Source organism: Chiloscyllium plagiosum, unplaced genomic scaffold (genome assembly GCF_037043375.1).
Source record: "Chiloscyllium plagiosum isolate Xiang-an unplaced genomic scaffold, Cpla_swu_hap1 HiC_scaffold_3, whole genome shotgun sequence".
NCBI classification, from domain to species: Eukaryota; Metazoa; Chordata; class Chondrichthyes; order Orectolobiformes; family Hemiscylliidae; genus Chiloscyllium; species Chiloscyllium plagiosum.
Window position 1 is genome coordinate 71,830,094 of NW_028270141.1, and position 13,463 is coordinate 71,843,556.

Here is a 13,463-nt window from a genome sequence, read left to right on the forward strand (position 1 = left end):
CCTCCGCGACTCCCTTGTCAGATCCACACCCCCCACCGACCCAACCTCCACTCCCGGCACCTTCCCTTGCAACCGCAGGAGGTGCAACACTTGCGCCCACACCTCCCCCCTCACTTCTCTCCAAGGCCCCAAAGGAAACTTCCATATCCGCCACAGATTCACCTGCACCTCCACCCACATCATCTACTGCATCCGCTGCAGCCGGTGTGGCCTCCTCTATATTGGGGAGACAGGCCGCCTACTTGCGGAGCGATTCAGAGAGCACCTCTGGGCCACCCGGACGAACCAACCCAACCACCCTGTAGCACAGCATTTCAACTCCCCCTCCCACTCCACCGAGGATATGCAGGTCATTGGACTCATCCACCGCCAAACCACAACAACACGACGGTCGGAGGAGGAGCGTCTTATCTTCCGACTGGGAACCCTCCAACCGCAGGGGATGAACTTGGACTTCACCAGTTTCTTCATCCCCCCTCCCCCCACCTTGTCTCAGCCGAATCCCTCCAGCCCGGCACCGCCTTCCTGACCTGCAGTCTTCTTCTTGACCTCTCCGCCTCCATCCTACTCCGACCTATCACCCTCACCTTGACCTCTTTCCACCTATCACATTTCCAACGCCCCTCCTCCAAGTCCCTCCTCCCTACCTTTTATCTTCTCCTGCTGAATACTCTCTGCTCATTCCTGAAGAAGGGCCTGTGCCCGAAACGTCGAATCTCCTGTTCCCTGGATGCTGCCTGACCTGCTGTGCTGTTCCAGCAATAAAGTTTCATCTTAGAATTATCAAAGGATGAAAACTAGGCACACTTAAGGCAACAATAGCATCCTGAAGCTTTGAGAATTGAGAAGCTAATTGCACTTTACTAGAAATTGTTTCAACAGTGTCAGTATCAAATTGTAGAGGACTGACATTGATAGCCATTTGGATAGAATCCTGCCATATCTCCTCCTTGTATTTGTTGAAAGCCTTCTTAAGATGAGTCAATATCAGTGTGGTTTATGAACTCCAGCTATTTGAATTCATCATGTTAGGAAAAAACGTACATGGAAATAAATCAGCACACACGGTTTGAGTAATATTATGAGTTAGGATACGTACAAATACATTTCGTGCCCTCGCGAACATGCCACTCCATGCAGCTATCGCAGGTCCAGCCCCTCATTCCTGGTTTGCAACTACACTGACCAGTGGCTTTGTCACATGGTACAGGTAATGAACCAATAGGATCACACTCACATTGTATACAAGAGTTTCCTTCAATTCTTGGATTACCATAGTAACCAGGTGCACACCTAAAAATTTACAAAATCAGTATTTGAGAATGGTAACATTCAAATGCATTCGTAACATAAACTGTGAATCCAGAAATCCTGTGAGAAGCTTTTTGGAACCGGGCCCTGGAATTTACCCTTACTCATTGGATGCATTGCTGATCCAGTCACCTTTCATAGAGTCATAGGGTCATAGAGATGTACAGCATGGAAACAGACCCTTCAGTCCAACCCATCCATGTTGACCAGATATCCCAACCCAATCTAGTCCCTCCTGCCAGCACCCGGTCCATATCCCTCCAAACCCTTCCTATTCATATACCCATGCAAATGCCTCTTAAATGTTGCAATTGTATCAGCCTCCACCACTTCCTCTGGCAGCTCATTCCATACACGTACCACTCTCTGCGTGAAAAAGTTGCCCCTTGGGTCTCTTTTATATTTTTCCTCTCTCACCCTAAACCTATGCCCTCTAGTTCTGGACTCCCCGACCCCAGGGAAAAGACTTTGTCTATTTATCCTATCCATGCCCCTCATGATTTTGTAAACCTCTATAAGATCACCCCTCAGCCTCCGACACTCCAGGGAAAACAGCCCCAGCCTGTTCGGCCTCTCCCTACAGCTCAAATACTCCAACCCTGGCATCCTTGTAAATCTTTTCTGAACCCTTTCAAGTTTCACAACATCTTTCCGATAGGAAGGAGACCAGAATTGCACACAATATTCCAAAAGTGGCCTAACAAATGTCCTGGACAGCCGCAACATGACCTTCCAACTCCTGTACTCAATGCTCTGACCAATAAAGGAAAACATACCAAATGCCTTCTTCACAATCTTACCAACCTGCGACTCCACTTTCAATTAGCTATGAACCGGCACTCCAAGTCTCTTTGTTCGGCAACACTCCCTAGGACCTTACCATTAAGTATATAAGTCCTGTTAAGATTTGCTTTCCCAAAATGCAGCACCTTGCATTTATCTGAATTAAACTCTATCTGCAACTTCTCAGCCCAATTGCCCATCTGGTCCAGATCCTGTTGTAATCTGAGGAAACCCTCTTCGCTGTCCACTACACCTCCAATTTTGGTGTCATCTGCAAACTTACTAACTGTACTTCTCATGCTTACATCCAAATCATTTATGTAAATGACAAAAAATAGTGGACCAAGCACCGATCCTTGTGGCACTCCACTGGTCACAGGTCTCCAGTCTGAAAAACAACCCTCTACCACCACCCTCTGTCTTCTACCTTTGAGCCAGTTCTGTATCCAAGTGGCTAGTTCTCCCTGTATTCCGTGAGATCTAATCTTGTTAGTCAATCTCCCATGGGGAATCTAGTCAAATGCCTTCCTGAAGTCCATATAGATCACAGCTCTCCTTGAATAAGAGGAATTTGGATATTACCCATGACTAGCCCACCATTTCTGGTGCCTGCAGGGCCACAAGCAGTATTAAGTGTGTCTGCATTCTCAGTCCAACAATATTTCAGTCTCATTGTTTTCTTAAAGGGCCTGCGTCAGTAAAACCAATAACTTCTCTGTTATACTGGAAATACCCAAAATCCTTGAGGACAGTAATATTAAAGGGCGGCATGGTGACTCAGTGGTTAGCACTCCTGCATCACAGTGTCAAGGAACCAGGTTCAATTCAACTTTGAGTGACTGTCTGCGTGGAGTTTGCACATTCTCCCTGTATCTGTGTGGGTTTCCTCAGGGTGCTCCGGTTTCCTCCCACAGTCAAAAGATATGCAGGTTTTTAGAATTAGCCATGCTGAATTGCCCACAGTGCCCAGAGATGTGCAGGCTCGGTGAATTAACCATGGGATATTCAGGAATAAGGTAGGGTGTCTGGATGGGTTTTGTGGGATGCTCCTCAAAGGGACCCCATGTGCTGCTTCCACACTGTAGAGATTCTATTATAAAGCAATGCACCAATGTCCACTGCAACATCCAATTAGTGGAAAATGCTCTCTTACTTGTCTGGCATCAAACCACGTCCTCAAATTTCCAGCCTAAACCATCCAATCCTTTTATCTTTAAGTCCCCTAATTTCATTGCTAATGTATATAAGGAGTTGATTTATTAAAAAGATTTTAAGCATTATAATGTTTAAAGAAAATATGTCTGTCAAGCCTTGGAATTATTTACTATACTATATTTATTTAATTTTATTAACACTTCTTAAAACTCCTTGAATTATTATTTTACATACAATGATTAGAATGGCTTTTTACCTTTCACAGTGCAGGCCCTCATATCCTTCTTTACATGCATCGCAACGATAAGCATTATGTCCTTCTATAACACAGGTAGGACTAAAGCTGAAAATAATTAAATACAAATGGTCAACGAAAGCTCAATATTTAACAAACTAATCTAAAGATATAATATTTACATTTTCAATAGTAACAATAAATGCTAGACTGCATTCATATAAAAATAACATCAACACTTTAAATAAGAACACAGTTTTCCTTGCAGGCTTGGGTTGAAAGTTGAGGCAATTTCTTTGTACTGCAGGATTATTCTTCCTTCTATAATAGCACATTGAAAGTGCAACAATGGTCAACATTCATTTCATCCACAACACAAATAAAACTGTTCCATCAGGCAGCTGACAGGTTCAACTGACACTGAAAAGTCTGAATGAAACTGAGGCCACTACTGTCTCAACAAATTAAATCCTTGGTCCTCACTAAAACATTTTGAGTTGTTTTAACCACAGATAATGAGAATATTGATGCACAAGATAAAATATTTGCCCCAAGGGAATCCCTATTTTCCCACAAACAAAAATCAGGGGAAAAGAACAGAGATGTATTCATCTTTGAGTTTGTGAGAGGGGGTGGTTACTGACCTGTGCCTATGGCAAACTCAACACTATCACTAAAATATAGATGAGGTGGGAAGGAATTTTCTGATCTCCTGCTTCATTATTTTTATGATAATATGTCAATCAATAAATTTCAAATGGAGAGTCTCTTTGTGGTTCAGGAGGGGAGAGGAAGTGCCATTGTGGTGAAGTCATGAATGGACTAGTCATCCAAACACCCAGGCAAAGGTTCTGGGGACTTTTGGTGGATGGTGAAGTCTGAATACAATACAAAACAGCTATTGTCAATTATTGTGGGGGTGGGGAGGTAGAAACACCCACTGGTTCACAAATGTCCTTTTGTGAAGGAAATCTGCCATCCTTACTTGGTCTAGCCGACATGTGAGTCCAGACCCAAAGCAATGTAGTTGACTCCAAAGTGCTCTCTGGACAATTAGGGAAATGCAATAAATGCTGGACTAGCCAGCAATGTCCACATCCCCTGAATGAACAACAAGGGAAAGTTGTTTAAGTTTGTGCCTAAGCAATAAAAGGACACAGATCCTAGGTTCATTCTCCGGTCAACACTGAACTCCCTCATCTCAGATTGGCAATTGTACAAACACTGAGCTTATTACCCACAGATTATGATGAGAATGCTTGACCAGCCTGTGGTTGCTGATTGCTACTTTGCATTCATGTCCCAACAGAACAGGTGAGATTTAGTGAAGACCAGATTAAAATCTGCCACAGTTCATCCTGGGATGGAACAGCCTGTTGCCTCACAGCAAAATGAAGCCAGTTTATTTGGAAGAGGCTTACAAGACGGACTATCAAGAATGCAAAACATCAGCATTTTGAAAAAAGATGTGAAGGGATGAACTAGCATTTTCAATGATACACAAAAAGTGTAATGTTTTGTGCAAGCAAAGTGTTAGGATGGCTTTGGGAAGTCACTGCTTCAGTTGAATTGGTTTTTGTATTTTATGTTAATCATTTTATATCTTTCAATTAATAATATTAGTAAGTGCAAATTCCACAGATAGTCTTAAATTTGAGTTTAGCAGCCACAGTGAATCTCGAAGAATGGTGCAACTTCCTAAAAAGAACTGCCTCATTGGGTCTTCTGATTTCCTCAAGTTGTGATTAGTGATCATGAGGACAACACAAACATTCAAGATGATATTGTCTCATAAATCTTACCACTGGCATCTGAAGCATTACAATGTTAAAATCTTACTTGTTACCAGAGATTTGAAGAGGACAAGCACAAGGACGACAGTCATTTGGAGATCCTCTTACTATTCCATAGTACCCAGGAGCACACACCTCACAATGCGCACCAGCAGTGTTGTCACGACAATTCTGGCAGAGAAAAGATTCTGCTCAGCAAAAGTTTTTGTCTTTATTATAATTATCAATTAGATGATATTTATAAATCTAAGCACCTTCAATTCAGACAATGTTCACTTGTTACTTTCAAACAAAAAAGACAATAGTTTAGAAAATATATTATCACTGACATCTTGAACAAAGTGTATCCAGTTAAAAAATCACACAACACCAGGTTATAGTCCAACAGGTTTATTTGGAAGTACTCACTTTTAGAGCGCTGCTCCTTTGTCAGGTAGCTAGTTGGGCAGGATCATCAGACACAGAATTTATAGCACAAGATCATTGTGTCATGCAACTGATACAATATATTGAACAAACCTAGATTGCTGTTAAGTCATTTTTTTAGCGTGGGTTCAAGTCAGTTCATTAATATGTAAATCCTATCACTTCTTTCAGGTCACATTCCCGAGATAACAAAGTTTTATAAAGAAAAGATAACATCTCAGCTCAGACAATGCATTTAAGATGTGAGATTAGAGTCTGTCTATATTCCAATCTTGAGTCAGACTGGTTCTATTTCCAAAGTAGGAATTTATAAAATGTCACATGGATTGCTTGCCAGCATTGGCAGTTTGCAGACTGTGTGCCTTTTGAGCAAAGTAGAAAGTATCTGCAAATACAATTCTGGAAATGCAAAATCACCCATTAGATTTATATGTAAGTGTGCATGCATGTGTGGCAGAGAGAGAGAGAGTGTGTCGTGTGAGAGAGAATGCGAGTGTGAGTGCATGCGTGTGTGTGAGTGTGAGTGTGTGCATGAGTGTGACAGAGTATAAGCCTGTGAGAAGGTGTGCGCATGGGTGTGAGTGAGGCGGGGTGTGTATGTGTGTGCCTGAGAGACAGCGTGCACATTAGAGAGGGTGTATGAGAAACCTTAAGTTAGCTCAGGAATGTGACTTGAATGAAGTTCTGGGATTTACATGTTAATGAATTGAAACCTGCAACCCATTCTAAAAGGTGAAAGACTTAACAGCAATCTAGGTTTGTTCAATATATCGTATCAGTTTCATGACACTATGATCTTGTGCTATAAATTCTGCATCTTATGAGCCTGCCCCACTAGCTACCTGATGAACGAGCAGTGTTCCAAAAGCTAGTACTTCCAAACAAACCTGTTGGACTATCACCTAGCGTTGTGCGTATTTTAACTTTGTCCACCCCAGTCCAACACCGGCGCCTCCTCATCAAAGTATATCCAAGTAGTTCACAGGAAAATGCTCTGAAGTCATTTGAGAAAGACTTTTTTAATTCATATTCTGAGGTGAAAAAAATCCTGAATTTTTCAGAGTGGCAAAATCAAGTCTTTTTATTAACTCAGTAGAAAACTTCTTCCTGTCCTTTATCATTTTACATGCCCAATGATTTATTGTGTAGTAAAGAAGGACTGTCAGCAGCCAAATACTCAAAATCTGCTTTTGTAAACTTCAAATAACACAGGCCGAGACAGTAAGTTCTTGAAAAACGTCTGATTTGAATTTGAAGTTATGTGATCTTGCATTTGACTGCTATTGTAAAAATGGTTGAACTGTTTAGAATAATCATTTTTCTTACTGGAAATATACGTATTTTCCATTGTTGAAAAATTGCTTTTTGTATCAAGATTGTTGCTAAGAGAAGATGCAGCATATGTAATTTCTTTGTTGGCAGTGTATCAATAGTTTCTTTCCACAGAAAGATAATTCACAATGGTTCATATTTTGCTGGAGTGTGATCTGTTAAACTTGCTAGTGTGTATGCAAGTTTCATAAACATTTTTGCCAATTAATTTGGCTGAATTGTGAGTTCATGATGGTATAACAAGTGCAATGGTTTGGTAAACTGAGAAAAACAATCTACCTCCTCCACTGAGATTAAAAGGATTTAAAGTAGACAAGAAGGAATGTGAATTAGTGTGGACAAATTCTATGCTACAACAGAAAGAGAAATTGAGATTGGACCGAGAGAGAAACCACAAGTCAGAAAGACAAATTAAAAATGAAAGCTAAAGAAATAAAAACCTCCTAAAATAAATTAAAGAATGTATTTGGAGAATAACAATGGTACTTAGTGTACTAGCAGCTTGCCATAGTCATAAGACCTCTATTATACATGCAGTCTATGTGACATTATAACATACATCCCATTGGATTCCAAGTTAATATCTGATTACTCTGTCAGCCATAGAAGTGGACTGGCAGCTAGTAATAAGTGAAAATGCTTCAGTATCCACACTTGTAAGTTGACAAATATTACAGAAATCGTTTTGGCTTGCTATCTTTTTCTCCAAGTCCAAATTGCACAGCTTTGTGTTTTAATTGGCCATTTCCTTCTCATTCTCCACTTTGGTAAATTGCCTTGAGAAATTTAACTTTGTGAACTATCATATGAATATAGGTATGGTATTTTTATTCTCCATTTATGTCTTCTTTAGACCATTCAATTTTCAATCTGAAAGCTGACTGTTACAAGAGTTGGATTTTGTGGGATCATTGTGTTCTCCATCCCAAAGATAAAAGCATTTGAGAACTGAACTACAAATACACTGACTATCCTGCAGCCTTTTTACATCCTGATGGGTGTCAAAGGGCTCAGGGTACACCTTCCATCACCATCCGAAGAGGAAGGCCCACTCCAGACAGCTGCCAGTCTATTTGACTGGCTAACAACTCTGTAGTCTCCACAGCACCAAGTTTCAATGGTGGCCACTGCTGGAACTGCAGGCAGATTCTGAAGGGAAGGAGGTCATGCAGCCAGACTGAAAGTAACTCCAAGTATGATTGGGAGCTGATGTTAGGCTGAGGTTGAGGGAGATGGGAATTTGAGAGGATTCAGGGTTAAGGTCGGCAAAAATTAAAGATAGAATATGTTGTATGGGGTTACTGTGATTCCTCTGATGGGCACAAAAAATCCTACCACTCCCATCCTTCCACAAATAAAGTTCCCTTCTCTCTTAAAAGTTGCACCATGGCAGATGGTGGAATTTGAATTTAATAAAAATCTGGAATTACGAGTCAAATAATGACCATGTATTGATTTTTGGAAACACCCATCTGGTTCACTGATGTCTTTAAGGGAAGGAAACGGCCATCCTTACCTGGTCTTGCCTACATATGACTCCAGACCCATGGCAATGTGGTTGACTCTCAACTGGCTTATGGGCAATTAGGGATGGGTGATAAATGCTGGCCTAGCCAGCGATGCCCCCATCCTGTGATGCAATAAAGAAGAAAATTCATGGCTAGGCCAGCATTTATTGCCCATCCCTCTTGTAGACAGATGTACTGCAACCATAGTGCGCCAGTAGTGACTGGAAGAATATTGAATCAGGCAGCAGAGCTTTCACTGTCCCAAGTGAGTAAGTATCACAATCCTGATTTGTGCCTTGTAGACTGTTAAGCAGTCTGACTCTGACTTCGTTCTTGCAGAGTGCCAGGCTCCACTGTTGACAAGGCCTATCCTTTTAAGCTTCCGGTGAAAGGATATGGCTTTTTCTTGCTGGAGATTGTCTTGACCTGGCACTTGTATGATATGAATATTTTCTGCAGACTACTTTTTCAGCCAGAGGATCAGTTAGTTCAGTTGATTTGATGGTAGGTTTACGTTGCAGAGTGAGGCCAACAGTGGTTCAATTCCTGATCACCATGAAGGTCCCTACTTCTGAACTTCACCATTCTCCTGAAGAACGCTGGCCCTCAGGTTAAACTCACCACAAGTAATCTCTTCTGTTGAAGAGTATAAAGTTAAAAATCACACAACACCAGGTTATAGTCCAACCGGTTTAATTGGAAGCACACTAGCTTTCAGAGCGACGCTCCTTCATCAGGTGTCGCTCCGAAAGCTAGTGTGCTTCCAATTAAACCTGTTGGACCATAACCTGGTGTTGTGTGATTTTTAACTTTGTACACCCCAGTCCAACACCGGCATCTCCGAATCGTTGAAGAGTATGGTCACTCGACCTTTTACTTTAGACAATTTTGGTAAGATATTAAAAATGATTTGAATTGTATAAAAATAAGCCTCCTTCACTTCTGAGCTTAATTTCTTAAAAACAAACTAAAGCAAAAATCTGGTGTTGATCTTGAATAAGATAAGCCTTCTCCCAATATTATAATGGTGGCAACAAATGTTTTAAAAACTTGCTAGAAATCAATTTCTACAGCGACTTTGATCAAAACGTAAGAAGTAATAAACAGTAATCAACATTTTGGTACCTGACAAACTGAAGTCTTGCTGTCACAAATGTCACTATGGCCATTGCACTGACATTGGACACAGCTCCATGTCACCGGTCTGTGCTCTCTGATTGTTGATCTCAATGGTACTCTGTAATAACCAAGCATACAATCCTGAAGGATAAGGAAACAAAAGGCATTGTTAGTTTTTAAACATTTTTCATGTTCTGTGATGGACTTTGGCAAGAGATATCAACCAGGAACACTAACAATTTTTTGAACCTTTGATCAACATCAGCACATAATGTTTCCAAAAAGGAGTAGAATACACTGATGAAAAGTTTGGTTCGTTCAAGTGTTGCCTACATTTTAAACTACTTTACCATGGCAAACTTGCTGTTGCTCATTTTAGTTGTGCACATACAGCTGGATTCCCCTCCACGCCCCTGGACAAAATGGCAAATCGAACAAAGTTGGAAGGTAAATTCTAACACTCTATACTTAACCAAACCTCAATTTTCACAGCATATCCCCACTGCCCAACAATCCAAACATCATGGATAGGTGACTGGCTATTCCTATTGTTCCCATCCTTTCTCATGAATGTGCTGATTAAGGAAGCTGAGTTTGGATTCCCAAGTCCAACTGATTTCAACCTCACTATCTCTGTGTCCACCAACTGCAGGGCTGTCAGGAAGACTATGTTGAAATGTGTCCAACCAAAGAGAGAAAGGGATAGAAAATACGTCCTTTCTCTAGTCCAGCATATTCACATTTTCACAATTTGATCTCAAGATGTTCTTGCTGTAATTTGTGAAGTGTACTCTTGAGCTGGAACATAAGTTCAGTGATGTACAGAAAGCTAGAATGCTCTGTTTCTGACAGTGGATCCAGCTGTTGTCTTTTCGTAAGGAAGATAGATCAGTTTTAATTTACACTGACATAGTCAGGGACAGATAGTTGAAGGGGATACGGTCCAAGACCTCTAAGGCAGAATAAAGAGTAGCAGAAATCTCATTATTGGTGTGGCATCCAGTAACACCCTTGCTGAATTAAGACTGTTCAGATAACATCAGCCGTAGTTTGCAGTCCAACCAATAGATGATTCCAAGAAAAGTGTTCTACAAAGCATACCCATCATTGACAAAGATGGGTTTTGCAGAACTAACACATCCAGTCTTTCCGTACATAACTGGAAATATCTAGAAAAGTTCTGGAAGTTTCTTGAAGTCAAGCTCAAATAAAGGGTTAGCTTCTGGATTAATACACTCCAACTCTTGTCATTTCGACAGCAACCTCAAGAGTCTATTGATCAGTTTCTCAGAAGATGCTGCAGCAAAGGACATGCGAGTGTGATTTTTTTTCCTGAACAGGAATTGTCAGAGTGACCTGCCAAGTTAGTCATCACCTTGACACCAATTAAAGCCTTCAGGAATGATCTTTTGGTCAAAGGAATGGGCTAGACCATTAACAAACAATTTGATAATGGACAGAAGTATGAAGCTATGTTAGCAGGTCCATAATAATTCCATGCCTTAGGTGCAGCCAACACTACTGTTATAGTCAGCAAAGTGCACCAAATCAACAAATCCTCAACAGATGTCATCTGCTCAGCTACCCATCTACATTCACAAAGCAGGCAGCACAACCAAACACTGGGCATACATGTGCAGGAAATCTTGTTTCAAAGGCCTAGCCAGACTCCAGACCAAAACACAGAATATCAGAAAGACCATTTAACAGTACAACACTGACACTAAAGGTGTTAAAGAATGTGCATGAATACTAATACATCAATGAGGTTCAGAATAAACCAAGTGAAAGGCAAATTTCAGAAGATGGCTGAACTGTTAATCTGACAAATCATTCTAAGGCAGTTTATGGTGTAAAGTGATCAGAATCTTTCATGTGTACTGAAAGAAAGACCAATTCACATGAAAAGCTAAAATCAATGTGGGAGATAGTGTCAACATCTGAAAGACATTTCTCCGAAAATGGTGCTCTAAGATACAGCCTATGGGAGACTGGCTCATGTCACACAACAGGTCACTAATTCCATGCATTGGTGGGATGACATTGCACTGCCAGTGCACAAGCTCATTTTGGCTTCTGCTGAGTAGAAACCAACAGTTCAAAAGGATTGTTGATACAGATATTTAATGCTGCTGTGACTTTTACTGCCAGTAATATTGGATTCCTTCCAGACCAGTGGGTCACAAGGCATCTGTGTTCTGTGAATGCCTCTGAAGATATCCCCAGCTGCAATTGGCAATGTACCTCCAATATTTTCAGCTAGTTAAAACAAGGGCAGGGGATTCTGAAACATTTCATTACTCTGAATGGGACTGGGTCCTGATAGCCTTTCTCCTGTTTGCCATCAGCATCTGGTGCTGGTATAGTTAACGACCCTTGTCGCTCCTCTGGTTGCACTTCAACTACCCTCAATTCTATCTTTCCTCTATGCATTTTCACCTCCATTTGAGGCTCCAGATGGAAGGGATCCATTCTAGCTCCAGAAGCTCAACAGAGAGCAGAGTCTTCGTAAGGTCGTGCTCTATGATGCTAACCTGACCTTAGCAAACATTTTGTGCCTGAAGCTGAATGATGCCCATTCAGATATTAGTGAAACTCACCTTGGTGTTAATCTCAGAGTTGCACTTGATCTCCCTTTCAACTTCCTCTCCCTTCATGCACAACAACCTCTCAGCAGTGATAGGCAGCTCTAACCAGTTCACCATCTACCCTGAGGACTGATTCACCTAATCATCACCAAATTTATCCAGTTGTGAAAGGAATGGCCCATGAATCTCCTGCACTGCCAATTTAATTGCTTAGGTAGCATTTAATTGCCAAATGTTGTGGTTTAAGAGTATTCATTTTATGCAGAACTAATTTTATTAGCTTCCCTCCACATGATGTTGGCTTTGCTGTCCACGTCATCTACATTCCCTGAAACGGAATAATTTGGTGTTTCCATTCCACACCAATTCACAATTCTACAGTTCATGTGCTACCCTGCCAACTTCTTTCACCATTCTCTTGGCCAGCATTAAATGCCACCCAAATTGCTTGTGGGCTGATTAGTGTCAATAAATACATAGCTTTGCTATTCATAAAACAAATTGATTGCCCAGCATGTGTAAAATAAAAAATCCATTACGTCTCACGTATTAGCCAGATCAAAAAAGGCATTTTGAAAAATGTGCTTGACAAAAATATAATTAGTAATTCTAAAGTTGGTTAGTATCACTAATTTAACTGCCCTCTGGGTGATTAGGGATGAGAAATAAGTGCTGGCCTGACCAGTGACACCCACATTCTGTGAATGAATAAAGAAAAGATTATCAAGCAAAGCTTGTTTGTGTAACACACGTGAATTAAATCAATGTTCATGGCTTCAATTCTTCTTAAAATTCCTACTTGCTAGAATAAATTTTCATCATGTTGCATGAATAACAATGGACAGAATGCCATGTTTTGCTTGCCTCCCGTCATCTATCTTTTCTGGTTTGGTGTATATTTAAATAGTCATTTGCATTTGGTAAACTCTCTTGGGGATGGGTCAGTCTCGTTGGTGATTATAGATAACTGTATGTTTTATTACTAAAACTAAGATTATAGAATATAATATTGCTTTTAAGTCTGACTGAATGTTGGATTTTGCACTTCTTACAAAGGAACAAAAACAAAGTTATAATTTTTCAATTTCACATGAATTCCCTTAGCATCTGAGTTCTGTAGGTTGTGAGATAAGTTCTTATGCCTGAAGCCAAGTTCTGGGTTTTGACATGTAGAAATGACTTTTCCAAATTATTTTCAGAGAATGATAGAGAC

General features: G+C 40.7%; 1 protein-coding gene across 5 annotated transcripts in view; it reads right to left on the minus strand.

Moving 5' to 3' along the window:
• lama2 (laminin, alpha 2) overlaps positions 1-13,463 on the minus strand; it is a 385,009-nt gene that overhangs the window by 110,662 nt on the left and 260,884 nt on the right. For 4 of the 5 annotated variants that reach the window (XM_087980433.1, XM_087980426.1, XM_087980419.1 and 1 more), the window contains 4 exons: positions 9,669-9,803; positions 5,324-5,448; positions 3,506-3,592; positions 1,100-1,293 (listed from right to left, as the gene is read on the minus strand). In XM_087980433.1, coding sequence (XP_087836559.1) covers positions 1,100-1,293; positions 3,506-3,592; positions 5,324-5,448; positions 9,669-9,803 — 541 coding nt within the window. The remainder of the gene's footprint in view (positions 1-1,099; positions 1,294-3,505; positions 3,593-5,323; positions 5,449-9,668; positions 9,804-13,463) is intronic. The other variant, XM_087980423.1, reaches the window with a different exon arrangement.